Source organism: Microtus pennsylvanicus, chromosome 3, assembly GCF_037038515.1.
Source record: "Microtus pennsylvanicus isolate mMicPen1 chromosome 3, mMicPen1.hap1, whole genome shotgun sequence".
Taxonomy (NCBI): domain Eukaryota; kingdom Metazoa; phylum Chordata; class Mammalia; order Rodentia; family Cricetidae; genus Microtus; species Microtus pennsylvanicus.
The window spans coordinates 57,528,788-57,553,115 of record NC_134581.1 but is presented as its reverse complement, the minus strand read 5'-3'; the positions used below and the strand labels follow the sequence as shown (position 1 = coordinate 57,553,115).

Genomic DNA, 24,328 nt, shown 5'->3' with positions numbered 1-24,328 from the left:
ACCTGTGGTCAGCAGGCCTCTCCTTTTTTCTTTGGGGTCCTCCAGCTGCACAAATCCAGTAGGACAGAGCTCCCTCCTTCCAGATAGCGACAGGCCAGTGGCAGGGCATCTGTCTGTGGCAGCGACCTCAAAAACTCTGTCTTTTTCATATCTGTCCCGCCAAGATCTAATCTAAGGCCTTCACTCCTCACCCCTACCCTGCCAGAGCTCCCGGGTCAGGTCTGTGGGGCCCGCACCAGCAAGCAGGGATTTTCCGACTGAACCCGAGATTCCTAGCAGCCTGGGAGCCTAGAAGACTCCCTTGATGAGTATACCCCAAACCCCGCAGGTGACTTCATATACAGGAATCTAAAGGAGAAGAAGAAGAAAAAAACCTTTCCGGCTGTACTAGCAAAGCTTGGGAAAGAAGGGACCACTGTCCAAGGGGCCAGGCAGCAGTTTTCTTCCGCAACTAAAGCCCAGAGGCCCAGGGTCCTACTCCAGAGGCCTGTGGGGGTAAACTGGGTGTGTCTAGGTGGGTTTGCAGAGAAGTCAGGAGCCCGGAGAGAGCACCACCACTGTAACCTTGAGCACGCCTCGCTCTTGCGTCCTCATGCAACTTTGGGAGGCAACGTCTTTCACCGGCCCCTCCCCCTCCTCCCCCACCACCTGAGCACACCCCCAACTCCGTAGCCCCGAAGAGTGACAATTTTTTTTCTTTTTATTAAAAACAAAAGTCACGGATACAGGTCTCCCCAAATAGGCTCAAGATGGTCGCCATCTCGTGAGTCAGTTGTCGCCCTTTTAAAGTGCTGTTACGTTACACAACAACAAAAAAACACAAAGCAAAATCCAAAGAGGAATGAATGCAAAATGAGGACTGGAAAGGGGTCCGGGGGAAGTAAAATAGCTTACAGCATAAATAAAGTGAACCTAATACTGAACCAAGAGACTCACAGTCCGTTTATATCCATTGCACATAGCCACGTTGTCGTTAGGAACAAGAGTTTCAGAAGTGGACGGGACGGGGAGCGCGCGGCTGCAGCCAGCGAAGATACTACATTATATTCACAATCCGGGTCCCAGGACCTACTCAGGCCGGAGTGGAGTGTGTGTGGAAGAGGTTTCCCCTCTCCTGTTTCTTTCCCCCGGTAGTTCCAGTTTACCACTTGAGGGCTGATGCCCTGGAGTTCAAAGGAGGGGCGAGGCAGTATTTACAGTGGGAAACCGAGCCGGGCCCGAGTGGGGACCGGCGGGCGGGCGGCTGTATTTACAACGGTCAGGTCCTAATGGCTTGTTCCTCGCTCTGGGCCGTCACGGTAGCGGGGGGGGGGGGGGGGGGGGGTATTTACAGAAGGGAGCAGCATTGCTTGAGGGCGCGTGGGCGCGGCCAGGCCTGCGCTAGGGCAACAGCGGGGGCTTGAAGGAGCAGTTGCCAGTGCAGTGCCGGGGTGTCAGCATCTTGCAGGAGAAGTGGTGGAGGGCGTCGTGAGCTTCTGGAGAGAGAGTTGCACCAACCACGTTGGCTGCCTCGCTGGCCTCACTGGGCCTCGAGGTGCACCAGTTACCCCCCTTCTCCCCCCACCCCCCTATCTCCCGCGCAGGCCCCATTCAGCCCTTTGGGCACAGGAATTCCCAGTGGAGCAGAAGGGAGGCAGGGAGGCAAGAGTGAGATCTGGGCCAATCAGAACCATTTCTAAGGTCCATTAGTCCCATTTTACAGAAGGAGAAACGGAGGCACAAAGAGATCTAATTGTCTAAGGCCAGGGTTGGACCAGAAAGCAAATTTTCAGATGCCCAGAGCTCAAGGGACCCTTTCTTCTTATCTTACAGTACGGAAATTTCCCCTCATTTCATTCAGTTCCCAGTTCCCTTCTGATCCATAAGGGCCCGGGCCTCCTTTCTTACAAGCCCACCCACCCACCCATCCACCCATCCACCCACCCACCCACCCATCTACTCATCCACCCATCCATCCATCCACCCATCCATCCACCCATCCACCCACCCATCCACCCATCCATCCATCCATCCATCCATCCATCCATCCATCCATCCATCCATCCAATCAACCCCCCCCCCCCATACACACACACTCATTCATCTTTGTTTCTGGGTTCACACCTTTTAATTTCTGCTGGATGGCATAGCGCGCCTTCCTCTCCTGGTCCAGTTCGTTACACAAGGTATCTGGAAGACACAGAAGTACTTTGAGGAAACACAGGCGGTCCTCCAGCCAGTTGGCTGAGGTCGTGGCCAGGGTCACAGCCTCTCCCCGGCAGAACTAACTCCGGAAACTGGGGAGGGGTACACTAACACTTCAAACTGCAGGCTGGGAGTGGGGGAGGAAATGGCCTGGGATGGCGCTTAAAGGCAGACGGATCTAACCAAAATTAAAGCAAACTTAGGCATTACTTCCCAGGTAATTTTACGCCTCGATTTTTAATTTAGAAACCATGGAAATTGCCGCGCTAAGAAGTTCAATCACTCCACGTAATGATGCCTGCAAGCCGTTCGCTGGGCTCGCTTGCCATTCTGAGGCTAATCAGACTATACAAAGGATATTAAATAAAAAAAATAATTGTTAAATTACCTTCAATTTAAATCCAAATGACTGAGCCAACATTGCGGCTCCTGCCAGACGAGAGGCGGTTACTGCGCGCGCTCGCTCACCTGACTCCCGTCTTACCTCTGACAATCTGCAGCTGTTGCACCATTTCTTCCCGATAAGCCAATTCCCTCTTCATTTGATCCTGAAAATTATCTGTGCAAATTGATTAAGTGAGAGCTGTTAAGCACAGCCTCCTCTCCCAGCTCCACTTCCCGCTCCCTCCCGTCCTTACCCCTACTCCCCACCCCCACCCCAGTCCTTCCCTTCGCTGGAAACACTGGAGACTGGAGTTCTTTTCTCCCCCGGGGCCAGTGGCCTCCGCTGTCTGCACCCAGTTCCCGAAAGTTCGGGAAGTGGTGGTGTAGGGCGGGAAAGGAAAGAAGTACCTTTGAGACTCTGGAATTCCCGCTCCAGCTTCTTTCGAAGCTCCATTTGCTCCAGAAGCAATTTCTGCAATTCTTCTGTGAAGGGTTGGGAGAGAGGTAAAGGGGAGACTGAGGAAATCCAGGGGACCCACGGGCCCAAGGTTCTGCCCTGGCCAAAGGTCCTGACCCCTGAGCACTTTGTCTTTTACTTTTCACTTGAACTCCAAGACTTTGATGGAAGCTGGGGGCCTAGGGAATAGTTTCAGGATATTCAAATACAAGAAGGTAGAAACTATTTTGCATTTCTGGACCATGGTTCCAAGAAGCAACTGGAGCCTGACATCTGCTTTAAGTTGCTCCTAACTCTCCAACCTCAGAAGAAGACCCACAAAACATGATTCCCCATTTCAAATGAGACTTCTACTCTCCCCTTTAAAGACATATCAGGGAGAATCTGATCAGATCCAAGGACAGCCTTCCTAGAGAAAAAGAGGTACACAGAAAGTTTGTTTACAATTTCAAGGGGGTACTTAGACCCCCAAATCCATGTACTGAACAACCAGATAAAAGACCAGGGCTTTCAAGTTGGGGCATATCCTGTAAAATCTGCAACTAAGAGGGGAGGAAGACTACTCCCCCCCCCCCAACCCCATGCGCAATTTCTAAGACCTTCCATTGGCCGGTGTGGGGAAGGCTCAGTTCAATATCCCCAGAAGCCTGTTCTGGGAAGCGGGAGGACAAGCTGCCCCCAACAGGAGGCCACAAGTATCTAGATCCTCCCATGGGAAGGCTCCTTTGCGACACAGCCATGTAAGTGAAGATCCTGAGTGGGATTCAGAGCCGCTGTCCTCTGTGGCTTATGCCATCTTCCTCTGTGAGACTAAAGCAGGGGGGGCGTCCTGCTCTGCGGATGAGCTCCAGCTACATTTTATTGTGAAGGGTTATGCATTGATCCCAGAGGGAGAAGTAGCCTTTGACGTTCCTGAAATAAATACCCACCCACCATCTTGTTCTTCAGAAAAAGTTCTGGGTTTTCATGGGGTGAGAGAGAGAAACAAATTGTCACCAGTTCTGAGAATCAAGGCCCATTCTTCTTTTTCCCTCGGCCCTTCAAGACTGGCCTGTAAGAACCCAAACTTCCAATAAACTCTCTCTACTCTCATGCCGTGTACCCAGAGGGTTATCCTTTCTGCTGGATGAGATGGACGAGTGCCCTCTCCCCCAGTGGAACCTTGGGCACACACCCACTACAAGAGTACAGGCCCTCTCCTCTAAGGACCCATCCACCTCAAGCACCTCATAGTTCCATTTCCCAGACTGAACCTCACCTCTGGCCAGGTTTTCAATATCTTTCTCCACCAGCTGAGTTCCTGTGACATCCAAAGCGAGCCCATCATCACCTAGGATACAAGGGCAAGTAAGAGGGGTTCTGGGAATTCTGTCAAATTAAGGACCTCTGCCAGACCTGAATACCTTCCAAGACACTAATCTGGGGAGAAGGAAAGTGGATTCTGGAAGATGAGCCCCGGTAGGAAGCACCCTTTGATCTATTCTAGGTGACTGAGGTGGTCCCTCTTCCCTTTCCTTTCGGTAGGGCCCCCTCCCTTTTCTCAGAAAGCCCACTAGAGAGAAACAGGTCCTGAAAGTCGGTCTGCATCTCCCCCACGACATTAACTATCTCTCTAATGGCATCATCTGCTTACAATGAAAAACTTCCTCCAAGCCTGTGGTGACCCGGATGAGTTGGATCTCAGCTCGAGGCCACGGGTGCAGGCGAGGTCTGTTGGGGCTCACCTCGATCTGTGTTTGCAGGGCTTGGCTGGGAGACACTCCTTTGGTCTGAAAAGGATTTCCTAGTTTCCAAGTCGTCGGCTGTCGTCGAGTGATTGTCTTCCTTGTCTTGCTCTAAAAGGCAGACTGAGTCTCAAGGAGAGGCAAAGAAACTGTGACCCGGATACTACAGAACGGCCTCGGTTGGGGCGCCCAAGCCCTAATTAAAAACGTCGTGGCCGCCTCTGGTTCCCGGCTGTGCGCCCAGGCGCGCGCCCTGAGGCTTTGTGCTCTGCACCCCCTCCCCCCGCAAAAGGTCTGCTCCATCCCAGCTTCACGCCCCCGCCCTAGCCCCTGGCCCCCAGGAAAAGATCAAGACAAGCAGCTGAGCCCACCAGGGACGAGCGACCTACATTGCGCGCGCAGATACTGGGGCACCGGGAGAGCGCGTAGCTGCCGGGTTTGTCCGCGCGACTCCAGAGGAGAGCGCATTCCAAGGGCGACCTTTCGGGTGCTGGTGGTTTTGGGGGACTTTGTCCGGCACCCGGCTGCAGAGGCCTGCTTGAATTTCTGTTGTCCCCTCCCCCCACACCTGCTCTTCCTCCGCTAACTACCGAGTCCCAAATGCAAATGCAGGGTTGCTCCTTGAAGGGGGGCCGCAGCTACACCTGAGCTTCTGGGGTACACAAGCACGCAGCCACTAGCCCTCACCCTGCGCCCAGATCAGGCGTCTCCACCACGCAGTCTAAGGCTGAGCGCGTTTCTGGATAAATGAAGGACCTGAAGGAGATGCCTTCCAGCCGTAGTTTTTTGAAAGGTTTAAATCGCGGAGGAGGTATGCTGGAGTGTGTGCGCAGGTGGAAGTGAGGAGGATGGGTCGTGATTGTTGTTAACTAACCAAACCCAGAGCATTGGGAGTCCACAGTTTCCTTTTTCTTCTATTGTTCTTCTTTTCCCCCTCTTTCTCTCTTTAGGTCCCCAAGCCCGCTGAGCCCCTTTCCCTCATTCCCTCCCTTCCTTGAAAGGCCCGACTTGGCCCTGGGTTCTGGTTGTGCTTCCCAGATCACAAGGGCCAGAGGCCTCGGGAGGCATTACCGTGGGCCTCCGGGGTGCAAAGGTACGAGGCCGTGGGACCCAGCGCCGCCGCCGCAGCTGCACTCTTCACGTGTTCGTCCCTCTCAGGCGCATAGACCTGCGGCGGCCGAAAATGACAGGAGATTAGGGGGACAACTGTGCCCAGGGGCCAAACGGAAGGCCGAGGGGGTGGCAGAAGTTGGTGGGTTCTGTAGACCTGGGCGCCCAGGGCAGCGGTGACACATCGTAGTTGATTTGGGATAATCTTTGTTACGCGCCAGCAAATGGCTTGAAACACAAAGCGGCTCTCAAGCTTCCGGCTGTTCAAATCCACCCACGTTCAGTGCTCGCTTTTTTTTTAAAGCTACTTTCCCTCCCTAGGTCGTTCCCTGCATAAACGACGCCTTTCTCACACAGTCAACAATTCCTGTTTTAATAAACTCAATGTCAATGTACAGGTGTGCGCATCTACTTTCAAAACAGCCAACCCTTCCGGCCTAGTCACAGTTCACTCTCCGGTCACTTCCCTGCCAATCAGAGAGCCCGCGAGCCTAGGCTTTCCAGCCAAGAGCTGTGGAGTTCCTTAGGCCCAAGTTGGAAAAGACTCTGAAAACTGCTAGTTAGGAGGATGGAGGATTCTAGAGACTTCTTGTCATGAGACTGCTCTCTTCTCTCCCTATTTTCTGGTGTTCCTTGGGTGTCATCCTCATTCATGCAGGCACACTTTGGGCCTGGCCTCCAGGGAGCCTTTTTCTAGTTTTGGGTCCCTTTCTCTTCTATTCTTCCTTCAGACCTCTTTTGTTTGTCATTCTGGGTGCCTAGCGGCCTCTGCAAATCTCCTCCCCACTCCATCAACGAAAATAAAATGCCCTCGCTGTTTCTCAGGCCTGCTCCCTCCCCCGGATTTTCCGAATCCCGCAACCCGGGGGTCCCAGAGTGCCTACTTCCACAGCCCTAAGGTGGGGCTGAGACGAGCAGTTGGGACCTGCTGCTCCAACGCCTGAGCAGAACAAAATCCCAGTTCCCACATTCGGCCCGGGCTTCTGTGCACAGACAGAACGGAGTAAGGGAGGAGGCGCCACCCGTGGGAAGCCTGGCTCACCTTGGCCACCGCGGGGCCTGCCAGGGGCCCGCAAGGCTCTCGTAGCTCATAGCCACCGCTTGGTGGGCTCCTCTCAGTTCTCCGCACCACATCATCGGCCACCAAGTCCCCGAATGCGGTTCTGCCAGGGGGCGGTGGCCCAAGGAGGCGGCGAGGACGAGGGCTATCGCCATCAGGAGAGTCTGTGGGACCGTCTGCGCCTGAGGATGTGACAGATGGGGGCCCAGCGGACTGGTCTCCGTCTGGGCCACCTCCCGTGCTGGGTGCGCTGGGCTCGGTGTCGTCCTGGGCGCCCTCCTCGTCGGGGAAGCGGTTGGACTCTACGTCCACCTCAGGTTCGTCCGCGGTGTCCACGTCGGGAGAGGCGGAATGGTAGCTGGAGCTGCCCTCGCTCAGAAAGTCCGGGCTCACGTAACCTCCTCCCGTCCCTGTGCCCGGCACTGGCCCACGAGCAGGCCCCGAGCCATATGCCTCGCGCGCGCTGCCGTAGAGTTTAGCGATGCTCTCCGCGTCCTTGACCACGGGTCGGAAGGCCGACACGTAGGAGCTTTTGCGGGCGGGTGGCGGTGGCGGAGGGGGCAAGGGAGCCAAGGTCGGAGGCAGCGCCTCGTCCGCGCCATCCTCATCCAGGGGCCCGCGGGATAGAGCGCTCGGGCAACGCTCCTCCGTACCGAGGCTGCCCTCCTTGGCTGGCTCGGCACCGTCCAAAGACTCCGGGCCGCCACCGCCAGCCGCTGCCGCCGCCGCCGCAGCAGCAGCAGCCACCGCGGCCGCTACGGCCTTGGCTTGGCTCTGTGCGGCCGGGTAAGGCGGCACCGGGAGGCTCCCGGCAGCTGGCCAGAACATGGGAAACGTCGGGTACACAGTGGCGGCGGCCGCTGCTGCAGCTACCGCCGCTGCGTCCTTGGCTGCGCCGGAAGGTTGATGTCCCCAGAACATAGTGCCGCCGCCAGGGCCGGACCCTGCTCCCGGGGGCAAGTGGCCAGCCCCCGGACCACCGGCACCCCCGGCAGAGCCGGCGCCCCCACCGCTCCCGGTGCCAGGGCCGCCTTTGGGTTCTCCGGTGACCAACACTGGGTCGTCCTTTTTGGGACATAGGCCGAAGGCTGTGGGAAAACCGTAAGGATGTGGGAAAAGAGGCGGGGGCAGTTTCTGCAAGAGGCCAAAGCCTTTGCTGGGCACTGGAATCACCGGGTAGCTGCGAACTCCCGCGCTGCCTCCAGGCCCTCCAGGTCCTGTAGGGCCACTAGCTGCCGCCGCCAGGCCTAGTGCACGCTGCGGATGCGGTGGAGGTGGTCCCGGAGGCCCAGTCACCTCATCCTCACCGCAGCGGAGACTTTTGTGAGGCGGTGGGCCTGGGGCCATCTCCGCGCCGCACCCTGGACCGCTACCGCCACCGCCACCAGCGCCGCCCTTCCCTGTACCACCAGACCCGCTATTAGCGCCACCTCCGCCGCCTCCTTGCAGCGAGAAGGTCCTCTTGCGCGTTCCGCCATTAAACATAGCCTTGACGTCCTCCCAAGCGTGGCTCAGTTCGTCGGTGGCCGACTTGTCACTGAGTTTGAGGTGCCGACGCCACGAGTTGAAGTTGGCGGCGTCGGGCTGAGTGTACTTGGCGTCGGGTGTGCGGTGCGAATGGAAGATGAACTTGTTGGGTGAGAAATACATGCTGCAGTAACCGCACTTGATGCACTTGGCGCGAGAGCTGTTGTAACGAGCAGGAATGAAGCTGCCCCGAGAACCCCACGCGCACTCGTGTACCACGTCGAAGGCGAAGTTCTCGGGCAGTTTGGGTGGCTTGTGTTCACCCAGAAATGATTTGCACAAGCGTTCGGCCTCTCGTTTCGTGATCATGCCACAGCGGCGAGAGGAGATGGGCATAGCCCCGGCCCGACGCAGGATCTCCAGCTGCACCGGCGTGCACTGCACGCACGTGATGCCCAGAGCCACGCGGCGGTTGTGGATCTCATTGTAGCTGTAGTTTTTGAGCAGGGTGTTGGAGATCTGGGCTAGGCACAGGCGCTCCTGCCCGTCAATGACCAGAGACACGATAGGCACTCCATACAGCGACGTCTCGCCCACCTGGTTGGGTTTCAGAGCGCTGGATCCTGAATAGGGCTGCAACTCTTGCTTGGAGTTGGGAGAAGAGCTGCCCTCGCGCCCCGGCCCCAGCTGAGTGGTGAGAGTCTCCATGCCGCCGCTCCTGCGAAATAGAGAGAGCAGAGAGCAGATGAGCCATTTTTAGCGCCTCTACCTCGGTTCAGGCCCGCCCAGCGGGGCGCAACGTGTGGGGTGCGAGGGGGTTACTTGGCAGTGGGGAGTCCAAGCTCATTCTTCTCTTGGACTGGCCCCTTTTGTTATTCAGACCCGTGTCTGCGCTGAAACAAAGCACCCGGGGGGCTAAGGGAGGAAAAAGGGAAAATCGAAACCTCAGGAAAGCCCCGACTGCCAGGAACACAATCCCGTTGTTTTCAGATTGGGAAGGAATTGAGACCCAGAGACGGAAAGTGACTTGCCCAAGACCACACAGCAATGCCATAGCCAAATCCAGGCTTTCCGGCCGGCACCCAGGTTCTCCTGCTTTCAGCTACCTCGCAGCCTTCCCTGCCCGACAGGGTCCTGAAACCCGGACCATCGGCCCCTCTGCTCAGTCGCGCGTGCACGCGTGCGGGCGGGGGCAGTGAGGGGAGAGGTGGGAGGCGAAGGAGGGGCACTCGCTGCCCATCACCAAACTGCAGGATGTTGTGGTGGGGGCAGGGAGAAGGAGGAGGGTTGGAGGTTGAAGAACATTGAGGGGAGGAGGCCACCGCTGTTCGCGGTGCTGAACCCTACCCTTTCCAAAGCTTGTCGCGTGCACCACGACCTCGGGTGGCCCTCACTGCACCTAGCTTCGGGATGACCGGCTTCCAGAAACAACAGTACCGGCTTGCACAAACCTGGACTACTCTTCAGATGCCTTGCGCCCCGTGTTCCTTGAGCAGAAAGTGTCCATCTGGGTTTACAGGAAGCTTTCCTGCCAGCCATCAGTTGGGCCAGGATCACACAGTTTTTAACCACATTTTCTGCATTTTTAGCTGCATTCCAGACTCAAGCTGGCTTCCCGTCTGGGTCAGCGCTTGGGACAGAGAGATTCTCACAGAGGTTTCTCCGGAGTCTCCTCTTAGCTTTTGAAAACGCATTCCCTGAGCCTTCCTCCTTCACGTATGCCTAATTTCCTGAGGCCAAACAGAGGCTCCCCAGGCACTGGGTTGCTCCTTTGGTGGGAGTGTCTTCTCTGAGTATTCTTCATGCCTTGATAGCCCAGTTCATACGGGCTAGGAAGAATCTTGGCCTCTCTTGAAAGTCACTGCAAAACTCCAGGCATAAAAAGTTGCTGGTGGTCCCCCGCTTTGATCTCTGGAGTAGACAGAGAGGAATCTGTGTCCACAGACTAGCCTGGTGGAGGACCCAGGAATTGATATGGAGGGCCTTCTAGGTCGCCTAGTCACCCCACGTGTCTTCATACACTTAAAGCTCCAACCCAGTGCAAGGCGGCAGGTGCTTTTGCAGCCCAGTCCAATCCCTAGGACTCCCTGCCTGGAACTTGGCTGGAAAGGCAAATCCACGGGGTGGGGGCAGCTTCAACCTAATAGGGGGTCTGAATTCCAAAGCCTTCAGTGAAGAACCTGGAATTTTTGATCTGTCTCTTTCCCTCCCTCTCTGTTTGCTTAGATGCTCCTAATTTGTCGATCTTATCTGTCCCTGAGCTGTCGCTGCCAGCTCACTCCTCTTTCTCCCATCTATCTTGTGTCTTGTTCAAGTATCAAGCAATTTATCTATTATCTGTTTCACATCTTCCAGTCAAACTGAAGCAAGTTGATCCTCCCTTCCCACTGAAGTCCTTGGTAACATTTTAGGAGGCAAACAAACCACTGTCCCAACTCCTTGGCTAAGGGGTAAACCAGGCAAGCTAGGCGTCCCAGGAATGGTTCTCAGACAGGCTGCGGAGGTGGCTGGAGGGCGTGCAGCTCTGGGAAATGACGATGGCTTCTTGGTTTTCTGGGCTAATGTACTCGGCCCGCATACAGTGAAGAGGGCACCCTGAACCAGGAGCGTCCACCTGAAGCTGGGGGTCCTGCGTCCCCAAAGGGTTTTCCCAGAGGGCTTCCAGTCTTGGAGCCCGGAGAAGTGGGGAGCCCTAGGAACGAAACAGCATTTCGAGGGCCAAAGAAGAAAGCGCCCGCGAAGGGACCGCATTCAGCCACAAGAAGCAGCGGTCAAGGCGGCTCAGGGACCCCTTGGCGGGTTCCCGGGGCTTGAGGGCTGAGCCTAGCAAGGGTAAGGAGGCGGGAGGCAGGCAGCGGTGGCGGTGAGGCTGTGGAGTCGTTTGGTAGAATAGAAAACAACAGCCACAGAGTCTAAAGGAGAAGTCAACGAAAGAAGCGCTGGGGCGGCTGGCGCGAGGGGCTGCGGACTCCCGACCGTGGGTACTCACCGTGCGGCGGCTGGAGCCGGAGAGCGGCGAGCGGAGGTGCGCGGCGGGCGGAGCGGCGGGCGGGAGTCGGGGATCCGCCGGGCTCTCTGGGTGACGGCGCGGCCCCTCCCCGCGCGCGCGCACAGCCGCGCAACCCCGCTCCCCGCACTGCCACCCGCGGCCCCTCCCGCTCTCAACAGGCGTGGGGCACCAGGGTCCCCGGAGCGGAGTCCGGTGCCTGGAACCGATGCCCCCGAGGCCGGGGACTGGCCCGAAGGAGAGGCCGAAGCCTTGAGCTCATGGCGCGGCGGCGGGCACAGTCGCGGTCACTGGCGGGAGTGGCGAGGCCCACGCTATGCTAGAGCGCCTGACAGCTGCGAGCCGAGGCGCCACACCCACCACCCCTAGCAGTTACTTGCGCCCTCCCCGGGTGCGCCATCCCGCGGGCCAAGTGCCGAGCCCGCCGCCTCTCCGCAGCCCCAGGGCCTGTGCGCCCCAGGTAAGCGGTCGCCCACCTGCGGCCCGCCGCTCGCACCTGCGGCCCCGCGCAAGCCAGAGAAGCCGATGGGAGGAAGGGCCGGAGAACCAGAAAGTTCGCCCCTGAGAACCAAGTGTTTAGGGTCCGTTGCTCTCCAAGGACCCTGAGCTGGGCAGGCCGGGGCAGGGTGATGGAGTTGAGGATGATCCAAAAGAAAGGGGAGTGGGGAGGATCACATCACTCTCCCGCTGCAGGGACCGTGGAACTGAGTGGCCCTGGAGACCCGGACCGGAGGTCAAGAATGGCATAGGGTACAGAGCACTGGGGAGACTAGCCGAAGAGGCCAGTGCCGCCCCCCACCGCTCCTGACTGTGGGAGCAGGCTGGGGGTGCACTACAGAGAAAGTCACTCTCCTTTCTTCACTGGGCAAGGGACTGGGGAACTGGGTTTGTGTCCCTACCCCAGTATGATAGGAGTATCATTCCTAACAGGCCTAAAGCAAGAGCTAAATCATAATTGGGGGAGGCCTGGAACCCAGGCCCACGAGGACTGGGGTCAATTACAGGGGTTCGACGTCGCTGTTTTCTAGTGAGGGGTCCGTTTTCTGGACGCCGGGACATCACCCTTTGGTACTTTCTCTATACCCCACAGTGCTCCATTTCCTTCTCTCTCTCTCTCTCTCTCTCTCTCTCTCTCTCTCTCTCTCTCTCTCTCTCTCTCTCTCTCTCTCTCTCTCCTCATTTCCTCCCATCGGGCTCTTTTTATCTTAATCTATGAGTTACTAGTAGCACACCCCTAGCCTGTTTTGGGGTACCCCCTCGGCCATTTTCACCTCCTCTTCCTGCCCCCCGTGGCATTAAGTGTCCTTAATGGACACGTTAATTAAACTGTAATTAATCATACTGTCCAACCCAAGTTTGAACAATTACCCTAATCAAACAGAAGTTAATAATGGCAAGGATGGCCCGGGGCGCGGCGGGCCGCCGGGGCAGGGGGCGCAGCGGCCACAGCGGCTACTGGCGGTGGCAGCAGCGGCGAGTGCAGCCTGTCCTTGGAACCTGAGCGGCTCCATAAATCTTCCGCGGGTAGCGGCTCCGGGTCGCCCTCGCCCCCGCCCTTTCGTTTTCCTTCTGGCTCTGGGTTATGGGTCCTCTTTTCTCCAGTGTTTCAGCTCCGGTGGGGTCACTTCCCGTTCTCTTCCACTTCTCACTTGCTCTTGTCCTGCTCTGCGCTCTGGCTCGAGGAGACCCCACGAAAGGAGCCTGGGGTACAGTTAGATGGCTCAGGCCTTGCCCCCGGAGGCAGGAGGTACCAGGCCTGGGTCGGAGTTCCAGTGTGTTCTCGGAAGCCACCCAAACAAGTTTGAAGGCTCCATTTCTTCCAGATGAAAGTCTCGCTTTCCCCTCTCTCAGTTTCTCCCTCTCTCTTGCTTCCTCCCCGTCTCTCACTTTCCTCAGGACCTCTTCTTTGGCTCTCCCCTTCCAGCATCTCTCCCAGGTGCTACCTCTGTCCCACTCCAACTCTGTGCTCTTACCCTCCCCACCTTCTTTTGGCGGGAAACAGCCTGTTTTCCGTCCCTGCACCAGATGCTATCCTCAGCTCTCCCACCCCTGCTCCTCTTCCCTCCCTCGGCCCAGGCTCCCCCATCCCATAATTACAATCCCACTCAGTAATTATTCCTAGACGCCTAATGATTTTTTTAAAGCACCCTCAGAATTCGGTATGTGGTGACAACGATTGAGAAGTCCTGCGCCCCCGGGGTGGTGGAGTAGGAAGGGGAGGACGAAAAGTCCTCTTCCCGAGGGGTCTTGCCTGTTTTGCCTCTATTGTACTGCCAGGGTTAATAACGTCTCCGGGACTGGCCTCTAGACAGTGCCGGTAGCCAGGAGACAGAGCCCCTGGGGACCTCTCATACAAAGGGTCCCACTCTAGGTACTGCACTAGCGGCCGGCCGGTGTGGCCGCGGCTCCTTGTTCAGCACCAAGCTAGGGACAGCTCCCAGCCCGGTCCCAGTCTTCGTTGGGGCAGCTCCAGATAAACTACGGAAGGCCGGTGGAGAGGCTTGGGGAATTGCTACTGCTTGGGATTGGTTTCTGGGGTGCTTGTCTGGGGCCCCGAGATCGAGCCAGTTCCATAGCAACACTACTGTCATCCACATTTTAAGATCCGCCAGCCTGTACTCACAGCAGCCACCATCGAGCATCCCCATTTCACAGGAAGGGAAGAGTCAGGCACTGGAAGCCAACAGAGCCAGGTTCTTCCTTCATTAAGACCGACCGCGCAGGCTGAGCTACACCCAGCGTGCCCAGTCTGACACTCTGCAGAGGAGGTCTGACCGAGTGAAGGGACGGGGAGGAATGTGCAACCTTGGCCTGGGTGTGGAGGAAAGATGCCTCTTAGGCCCAGGTCATCTGTTCAAGTTCAGGAGGCTAATTGGTGGGCAGATCTGGGACTGGAACTCAGGCTCAGAAGCGAAATGTGATACCCGGTGGCGTCTCTGGGTCCTTCGATCCTGCGGCCCTGCACAGAGCAGGGGAGTTTGAGGGAGTTGCTGTCCTTGGCCCATCTCTCTCCAGGTCTTATTATTAGGGTTTTGTCTCTCTTTTCCATTCTTGGTTATGCTCTCCTCAGCCCCTCGTCAGTTCCGCGCTGCCCCCTATTTCCAGGCGTCGTTGGGTCCACACGGGCGCCGGCCTCTAGCGCCATTCGGATTCTGGCTTGGGCCGAGCTGTGCTGACGCGCCTCGTCTCAAGCACATATCTTTTACCAGTTGAATTAACGGCAGTTTTCGTCAGTTAATTAGGTTTAATTTACATAATTAGTACAGTATAAAGAGGATTGGGGATAATCATGGGGTACGTAGCGCTTTCTGTGTAAACACGTATTCTGAATTAAAAATCAGATGTAATTAAGGCGCGCAGGCCCTGTTTAGGCAGGGTTTTAATTGTAATGAATTTCTAATTAACACTCAATGATTGCCAAATGTAAAGGGCTGTAGAATTTTCTTGTAGTTTTGCTAATTTATTGTTTACTTAATATCTGGATATTAGTCCAATGGCCAGATACAGCCTAGCCTAGTTCTGCAGCCTTGGCCCCAGAAAGAGACGGCAACTGGGCGGGGCCTTCTGGGCCCCTATTAGAGGTTAGTGGCTATGCAGAGGAAGAAGCCACAGAGGAGCTGCTACGTGGCCCACCTTATTCTTGGTGTCGTTGAGGCCACAAGATAGTCTCTGCTTGGGCTCCAGGTTCTGATGCAAACCTTGCTCATTGGGAACAGGGAGGGGCGAGAGCAGGAGATTGATGGGAGGAGAGAGGGGTCCGGTTAAATTTGTCCACAAATCTTTACACACAGCAGACTTTATCTCCGGCTGGTGGGCACTGGCCAGCACTCCGTGGTAGTGTGGGGCTCTCGGGGATTCCTCCCCAGACACCGCTCTGTGAGCAGCTTACTTGTGGGATTCTGAGCTGGGGTGGGGAGGGGTAATTTGCTTATAAGTAGCATGCCCTGTGGAGTGCTTAAGCTTGGGGAGAAAGGGACAGAGCACTCCCAGGCCCTGGGAAATGGTCTGAAGGTTTCGGGTTCCAAGGTTTCCTCTGTACTTAGAGATGCAATTTAGGCTAGGGGGACGAAGAAGGGCATGCTGGACCGGCTTCCTTTGCTCCAGCAGACAGCGAGCTGGGAGGCCTCTGGAGAGGTGTTTGGGACTGAGTGTAGGAGCAGCCGGCTGGCCTGAACTTTTCCCAAGGGGCTCTCCCTTTCCTCGGGACTCTGGGTTGGGTTCCAGCCCATAGTCCAGCTGGCACCCTGGGAGAGGAATGCCATCCACCAGGCTGCTCCAGCTCCTTCTTTGCGTTGGAAGAATTTATTCTTTGTACTTAGAAGTTTACTCCATTGTAAGAAAACACCAGGAAGTTAGTATGACCCAGAGGTTCCTACCCAGAAAGCCGGGAGCTTTAACTTCTCCCTCCCTGTGACAGGCTCTCCCTCAAAACTGTCTGCTACTGCTGAACGTTCTATTTTCATCTTTGATCCAGGAGTAGGTTAATGCTTCTTCTTCTTCTTCCTTCTCCTCTTCTTTCTCCTCCTCCTCCTTCTTTGTTTTGTTTTTTGAGAGACTGTTTCTCTGTAGCTTTGGAGCCTGTCCTAGAACGAGCTCTTGTAGACCAGACTGGCCTCGAACTCCCAGAGATCCGCCTGCCTCTGCCTCCCATGTGCTGGGATTAAAGGTGTGTGCTGCCACAGCCCTGCTAGGTTAATGCTTCTTGATCACTTATCTGTGTTTTCTGTCTCTCACACTGGAGTGCAACATTCTCTGTTGTAACCAGGTCCACGGGACAGGGCTTGGAACACAGTAGACCCTCAGCATGTTTGTTGAATGAATGCGTGAACAACATTCGATGGTGAGGGCTGTAGGGGGTCCAATGCCCAATGTGATACTGAGGTTCTATCTTCCTAGGTGCTGTTTGAGAGCCTTGGGCTTCCCATCTCCCACATGGACTCAGGCAAGGCCTCTGGAGCAAGATACCCCAAGGTTTGCCAAGCTTCTGGTGGTTGCAAAAGGCACCCTTCCCACGGGCGCCTCAATTTATTCTCCTGAGGAAGCTGCTTGAAGAACAGACTCTGGAGCCAGCAAGATCTGCTCTGGGCTGGGAGTGATACTGGAAGCCTATAATCCCAGCATTTGGAAGGCTGAGTCAAGAGTTCAAGGCCAGTCTGGACTACATAGTAAATTCTAGGCCATTCCCAAACAAAAAGAGATCTGTTACTGTCTGTGGTGGTTTGAAGAGAATGACCCCAAAGTCTCATATTTGAATGTTTGGTTCCCTGTGATGGGCTATTTAGGAAGGATTAGGAGGTGTGGCTTTGTTGGAAGGAGGTGTGTCACTAGGGGTGGGTCTTGAGGTTTCAGAAGCTCATGCCAGGCTCAGTGTCTCTCTATTTTGCCTTCTGCTTGTGGATCAGATGTAAGCTTTCAGTGACTTCTCCATCGCCATGCCAGCCTGCTGCCTGCCATGCTCTCTGGCATGATGATCATGGACTTATGCTCAGAAACTTAAGCCAGCTCCCAATTAAATGCTTTCTTTCATGAGCTGCCTTGGTCATGGTGTCTCTTCACAGCAGTTGGACAATGACTAAGACACTGTTGAGTATTGGTATGGAGCCTTGCAGGGATGTCATAAGGACTAAGTAAGTCCCTGGGTGGATGACAGACACACAGCCAGGTATAGGGCCTCCAGGGAGGTGCTTAGAGGGCAAAATTTGGAGGTACTTCCTAAATTTTGGGGGTCTTCCCTAGGCCCCACCCCATGTAAATATACCTCAAAAGTGGTTACTCAGCACATCTGAGCCCTTTCTTCTCTGAGTCTTTCTATGGGGAGGGGCTGTTTTTGGAGTCCAGTCTTCCTGTCTGGAACAGGTCAAGGGAATCTGTGCCCAGGGTTTGGGATGCTGGGCAGACCATCAGATACCACATGAATTGGAGGAAGATTTGGGATTAGGCCATCAGCTCAACATGGGCTCACTGACCCCCTAAGGAAGCAAAATCAACATGTCATTCACATACACGTATGATTTAAAGCAAACAGTCCATCAAGTTTCACATATTCATAGCACCGTGCAACCATCACCACTGTCCACATTAGGTTCCATCACCCCAAAGAGAAGCCTCATGCCTTTCAGCTGTCACTCCTCAGACCCTGACAATCTCCTGTCTTCTTTCTGTCTCTGTAAGTGTGCTCATGGTGGAGGACATCTCATGCAGATGGAGCCGATCTGACAGTGCGGGGCCCTTTCATGACCGGCTTCTTTAGCTTTGCAAGGTGGTTTCAAGCTTATCCATCTTATAGTGCATATTAGAATTTCATTCCTTTAACATTTTTCTTTCTTTATATTTATTCATTCACACATTCATTCATCGTGTCTGGGGACAACTTGTGGGAGATGATTTTCTCTATCATGAGAGTCAGGATTGAACTTGAATTATCAGACCTGCTGGCGAGCACGTTGACTAACTGGGATGACTCGTCAGCTCTCCATTCCTTTTTATTATCAAACACTATTCTGCTGCATGGACCCCGCATTTTGTTGACTTGGGTGGTTATTTCCATGGTTTTATTTGGGGTTTTACTGAGTGATGCTGCTATGGATATTTGTGTGGAAGTTTGTGTATGACTCATGTCCTAATTTCTCCTGGTATATACCTAGGTGTGGACATGCTGGGTATTGTGACTCTATGGTTTGCCTTTTAAGGAACCTCAAAAAGTTCCATATGTTTTTAGAGAGGGTCTGTTCTGCCTGGAGAATGATCTACGGTAGCCATACTTTTGGTTTTGAATGAGCAAGTTTATTAAGTATGTAGCAAGCAAAAGAACAAACGCAAGTAGTCGATACATAGCACAGCATCATCCAGCCGGGCACGTCAGCGTCCAGTAGAAATGACCCGGGGAGCTCTGCTGAAATCATCACGTTAGCGTTCCTGACCGAGGCATTCCTGCATTCCAGGTGGAGCAAGCAATCTCTCCTTGGGCGAGCTTCTGCCTTCTTGATGACACTGCAGGCCTTTTTACACCTACTTTTTTTTTAGAGGGGTGTGTGTGTGTGTGTGTACTATAGTGTGCTGTAGAGGTCAGAGGACAACTTTTTGGAGTCAGATCTCTCCTTCCACCTTCCGAGTTCTGGAGAATTGAACTCAGGTTGTCGGGGTTGGCAGCAAGCACTTTTACTTGCTGAGCTATATTGCCTTCCCTGGCTGTAAGAGTCCTCTAGGCGTTCTGTATATACAGGTCCATTGTCAGCTGTATGAGTGGCAGTCACTTCTCACTATGTGAGCTGGCTTTTCCACACTCTGTTCTTTCCTCGAACTTTCCCTTTGTAGCAATGGAGACCCACCAGGCTTTTTATAATGGCATCCCCTAAGATATGAACATTTAGAATATTGATGATATTTAATTTATTATTTTTATTTTTGACAATACATATAAGAAGGCTTTAGGGGCTGGAGAGATGGCTCAGTGGCTAAGAGCTCTTATGATTCTTGCAGAGGATCTGAGTTCAGTACCCACATGGTGACTCATAACCATCTGTAACTCCAACCCAGGGAGTTCAAAGCTCTGTTCTGAACTTCAAGGGTACCTGGCACTTACACACACACACACACACAATTAAAAATAAAATAAACCTTAAAAAAGATTTTGTTATAGGAGTCATTCTTACTTTCTTTTTGCTTTTTCTCTTCCTCCCCTTGCCCGCCCCCCCCCCCCATTTTTTTTCTTTTTGACCAAAATCTCTCTCTGTATCGCCGGCTGTCCTGGAGCTCACTCCGTAGACCAAGCTGACATCAAGCTCACAGAGATTTAAGATCCATCTGCCTCTGCCTCGCAGTGCTGGGATCAGAGGGTTATGGTTTCAGCTTCCTCATCTTCGTCCACCTTCCACCCATCCTGAGTTAGTTTGGGTGTGTGATGTAAGATGGATGAAAATGAGTGAATGAAACTTGAGCGCTGGCAATGCTGAAGCACGCGTGGGCCGCCCATATATGGCAGTTCTGTTGAACTTGCCCACATTGGGTTTCATGGTCTAAATGGATGAGGACTGAAGGCGAAGGTGTAAGTCACAACAATCCCACACCAGTTTAGAATTATGATTAATAGAATGGTTATTTATTTAAAGGGGAAAAAACTTACAGATCACCGTCCCAGACAACAGCCCTCTGCGCAATCAGGAAGAGAGTCTAGTTGCCGGAAGTGGAGCAGGAAGTAAAAGAGAGAGGAGAGGGAAGTGGCCACTTTTTTAAAGGGTGAGAGACCACACCCCAATGGGCTGGTATCTCAGCGGCTATTGGCTGAAGGAGTGGGAGGAGCTCCCGCAACACCTCCCCCTTTTGTTTAAGTAAGAGAGTTCTAAACCTACTACGAAATTATATACAATAAGTACAAATATCCTATTCTAACTAGCTTAGGTCTTGTATAATAAATAACTTGGCCAAGTCATGAGAGAAAAGTAACTACATTTATATAGTCTTCAACCCCATCGAAGATCTGAGAAGGGAAATAATGTTACCTGGATAATTAGAAAGTTCAGTAAAACAACTTCCAAAACATGCAACAAATCACAGAGACAACTGGCTACCTGGACAATCACCCAAAGTCACGTTTGCAGCGTTGAAGCAACCAACTTTGGCTAAGGCCTAACATAACTGACATACCATTTTCAAAGGCAAGCAACTTTTCAAAACTATCTTACCCTGTCTTGGCAGGATATGACAGTCCTGTTTTATCCATTGATGCACACTCTGTATCTCTGTCAGTGGTTGAGGTATGGGCATTTCTTTGCCCAAAGGCCAGTTCTGCCAAAAAGAAAGGCTCCAGGTGGAGTGTCTTTGGTGCTCAACATTCTCTCAGGAATAGAGCTGTGTTGCCAGGAGCAATTGTGTCTCATTACCACAAAACTCTGAGTTAGATTAAAGGCCATTTTCTACAGCTCTTTGAAGAGGTTGAAGATTTTCTATCTATACTGAATATAATCTCTATGTATCTAAAGAACCTGATTAGTCTAACAATCTACTCGAGGTGGAGCCAGGGGAGCCCCACAGAAGTTGGAGAGGATTGTATTGCAGGAGCCCAAGGGGTCAGGACACCATGAAAACACAGCTCACAGAATCGGCTCACAGAGCCGGAAATGACAATCATGGAGCATGTATGGGTCCGAACTAGGTCCTCTGCACACACAGTATGGTTGTGTAACTGGGATGGTAGTGTTGAGCAGTGGGAGTGGGGGTATCTCTGACTCTTTTGCCTGATCTTGGGACCCTTTTCCTTCTATTGGGTTGCCTAATCCAACCTTGATATGAGAGTTTGAGCCCGGTCTTGTTTTAACTTGTTATACCACGTTTAACTTGTTATACCTTTTGGGTCTGCTCTTTTGATGAAGGGAAACAGAGGAAGAGTGGATCTAGGGGAGAGGGCAAGTTTGGGGGATGACTGAGAAGAGTATAGGGAGGGGAAACTGCAGTCAGGATGTAATATATGAGGAAAAAAAGAAAATAAAAAAAAGAAGAGAAGAAAATAGAAAAGGAAACAAAACCCAAAGCATTTTGCTATAAAACATTACCTGTTCATCCTGTTACCTTTGAGACCTGCAGACTAGTAGCCAAAGAAGAGAGCAGCCACAGCCCTGCCATGCCAGTGTCCACACAGGCAGTGCCTCTGGGGAGGTCGGGGGGGAGGGGCAGAAGTGCTCTGCAGCCCTAGCTGCCTTGCCAACCTGCATCTGAGCTCAGTTTCTTCAGCTGTGACTCGTCCCAGGAAACAGTGAAGCAGGAAATAAACACCAAGACACCATGGTTAGTGGGGAGAGGCCCATGGGCAGGGCTCCTCTACCTCCAGGTGAGATAGGCAGGGAAGATGTCCCAGTCTGAAGGGCTTGGCACAGCCAGGGAACATAGCATTAGTCTCGTGGAGGGAACATGGATGTGGGGGTGCTATTCCAGGCCCTTTCGGGAGAGCCAGAAGGACCAAATCAGACTAGGACGAAGGGAGTTTGCTGTGCTCAGCCCGCAGTACAAGACCAATGGGATTTCTCCTGTTTCTCAGAACTTCTCTGTAAGCATAGTGCCTGTGTTCGTGATGCTTGTGTGTGCTTATGTCTGTGCAAGTGACATTCCTGTGTGTGCATGTGGAGGCAATTGTGTGTGCTTATGTCTGTGCAGGTGACATATTCCTGTGTGTGCGTGTGGGGGCAAGAGGACACTGGGTGTCCTTAATCCCTAGAGGAAGACTTCCCACTGAATCTGGGATCCGTCACCTTCCAGTCAGCCAGAATTGCTGGCCAGCAAGCTGTAATGACCCTGTGTCTCCCTCGTGTCCCCATGGTGCTGGGGTTACAGCCACACTTGGCCTTTACATGGGTGCTGGGGATGCTAGCGCAGGTCCTCATGCTTGTATAGCAAGTGTTCTTACCCTGAGCATCTCCCCAGCCCCTGCTTCTCAGAACGCCTTCACCTGCCACCGGACTCTCGTTCCCACATGTGGGCCATTGCTCTTGCTGTCCCCATTCCCCCAGAAGTCGGGGGAAAGACAGAAAGAATGAATTCCTAGGAGGGCCCAGCAACACAGGGAGACTGGCTGCCTTTAACTAAGTCTGCGGGAAGGAGAGACTTTTTATCCGCTGCAAGTTAATGCAAGCTGTTAGGGAGATAAATAAATGACAGAGCTGCCGATGGACTGTTGGGCTCAAAGCAGGGACATTTGTCTCACTTTAGAAGAAGGACCTGGAGGGCTCAGCCCCATCGACTCGTTCATTGTGCTGTTATCTGCCAGAGAGGTGGTGACACCATTGCAATTAAGACAAACTTTAGTCTGTAAGTTCCTGCTTGCAATCTTGGGGCTTCAAAACAAGACAAATGATCCCGCCAAGGGAGGAAACAAAGTCTTTTCCAGACTGTGTCCAAAGTCACCGCGAATGTTTGTAGTTGTTCAGCAGAAAATTTGTCATTATGAGGCCCGGCTCTGCTGGCTTTCCCATTTGACATCTTCAATGCCCTCTGTGCCTCATGATAGCCTGGGCCATCTGTGGGGCCTCCCCTGGCCTCCCCAAGTGGCCTCATCCCCTGCCAGTGCTCTTCTCCTGCCAGCCTGCCAGTTAGATGTAACATTTGCCAAGGCAGGGGCTGATAAAGCCAGTACCACGCGATTCAGTATTGCCATGGAGGGCATTGGCTTTGTATCCTCTCCCACACCCTAGTAGCCAGGTCCCACCCACAAGGACCAGACTAAGGGTCTGCATCCTAACATGTTGGCTGCTTCTACCTGCCAGGCCCCCTAAGGCCTCCTTCCTGTCTGTGCTCCTTATTCACCATCAAGGCTATCATTTCCTGCTACTGTGCCTGGCCCTGACCCTCGCCTCTGTCTCCCTCCTGCAGGACCCCCACCCCCACCACCAGCAACCCTGCCTTTGGATGGAACTTTCCAGTTGCATAAACTGAAAACCTTGGATCCCCTAAATGTGGACTTGGTCCAGGGTGTGGACTTGGTCCAGAACCAGTCTCAGGGGTCCAATTGACCCAAAGAATGAAACCAGGACCCCATGTAAGCTGCTGTGAGTTCACAGGGCCCCTGTTCCTGTTACTAGGACCTTGAGACAGGGTCTCTGCTCTCTCTCCACACAGCCTCCTTCTCTGATCTTCTTCCCCACTCCAACTCATATGTTAGGGGCTGCACCAAAGCAAAGAAAGGGTCATGGACTCTGGGGTCCAGAGTCCTGTGAGTCCCCAAACTATGAACAGAATTGTGTGTGTGTTTGTGTGTGTGTGTAAGGGTGAGTGCAGGCATGTGTGAGTGTGGATGGGTGAGTGCAGGCATGTGTGAGTGTGGATGGGTGAGTGCAGGCATGTGTGAGTGTGGATGGGTGTGTGTAACTGTGTGCAGGTAGATGGGTGCTTGTTATTCTGGGCTGGGGATGTCCACAGGGGATCATGGCTCAGGCCACAAGAAGACTGCCAAGACTCAAAAGCCCTGCCACTTCATGCCAAGTGGAAACTGAGGGCCAGAGGGTTGGTGTGAGGCTGGTCTCTGGGTCTGGCTCAGAGGTCCCACCTCTTCCCGTGTTGCCATGGGACGAACGGTGCACAGCATTCTTGGTGAGAAGATTCCAAGCTCCACTCCTAAGAGGACACTGCCTTTGCACTTCAGAGTTTAGGGGCCTTTGTGCTGGAGTGTGGGGTGCATGTGCTGGAGCTTGGATGGAACCCCAGTTAAGAGTGAGTGCCAGACAGTAATAATTTTCTACTTACTTGTTGGTGACCTTGAGCAAGTCATTCTGCCTCCATGATTTTGCTTCTCCACGCATAAATGGGTGAAAACATGACCCATTGTCTATGGCAGGGATGGTGGAGGAAATTAAGCAGGTAGATAGTAAGTTCAAAGCACACAATCTGGTTTGGAACAGCTATTCTCTCCCCGTCTTCTGAGTTGGCATATAGCTCATTTTGTAGTGTCGGCTTGCCTAGCATCCCTGAGACCCTGGGTTCAATCCTCAGCAAAGTGGATATGGTGGTACATACATGCTTGCAATTCTCCGCATTCTGGATGTGTTCCCAGTGTGGGGGCAGGAGAGCCCGAAGTTCAAGGTCATCTTTAGTACCTAGTGATTTGGAGGCCTCTCTGGACTATATGAAGCCCTATGTCAAGCCTCTGCCACCAGCTCTCAACAACAGAATCAGTGACAGCCCCCGCTCACCTCTACTGAACCAGAATTGGGGGACAATGGTTGCTGATACATCTTCAAAGGACAAGGCTGAACCTTAAGTCTGGTAGGTAGCTGGTTCAGGTTTTGGGGTGTTCAGGATCAAGGTGCCCTTCTTACAACGCTCCTCTCGTCAAGAAAGCCTACCTCATGCACTGTTCACAGATCTTGCCCTTGGCACTGGTGTAGGATGCACCGTCTTTATGACCTGGGTCTCACGAAATTCTGACTGCATCAGGCCCTGGGCAACAACAG

General features: G+C 53.6%; 1 protein-coding gene across 1 annotated transcript in view; it reads right to left on the bottom strand.

Annotated features, from left to right (window-relative positions):
- Positions 1–731: 731 nt before the first annotated feature.
- Skor1 (SKI family transcriptional corepressor 1) overlaps positions 732–24,328 on the bottom strand; it is a 57,571-nt gene continuing 33,974 nt past the window's right edge. Inside the window, exons 3-10 of the mRNA XM_075965561.1 lie at positions 6,902–9,104; positions 5,821–5,917; positions 4,750–4,860; positions 4,284–4,355; positions 2,977–3,051; positions 2,669–2,743; positions 2,104–2,169; positions 732–1,475 (exon numbers count right to left, since the gene is read on the bottom strand). Coding sequence (XP_075821676.1) covers positions 1,381–1,475; positions 2,104–2,169; positions 2,669–2,743; positions 2,977–3,051; positions 4,284–4,355; positions 4,750–4,860; positions 5,821–5,917; positions 6,902–9,094 — 2,784 coding nt within the window. The 5' untranslated portion in view covers positions 9,095–9,104 and the 3' untranslated portion in view covers positions 732–1,380. The remainder of the gene's footprint in view (positions 1,476–2,103; positions 2,170–2,668; positions 2,744–2,976; positions 3,052–4,283; positions 4,356–4,749; positions 4,861–5,820; positions 5,918–6,901; positions 9,105–24,328) is intronic.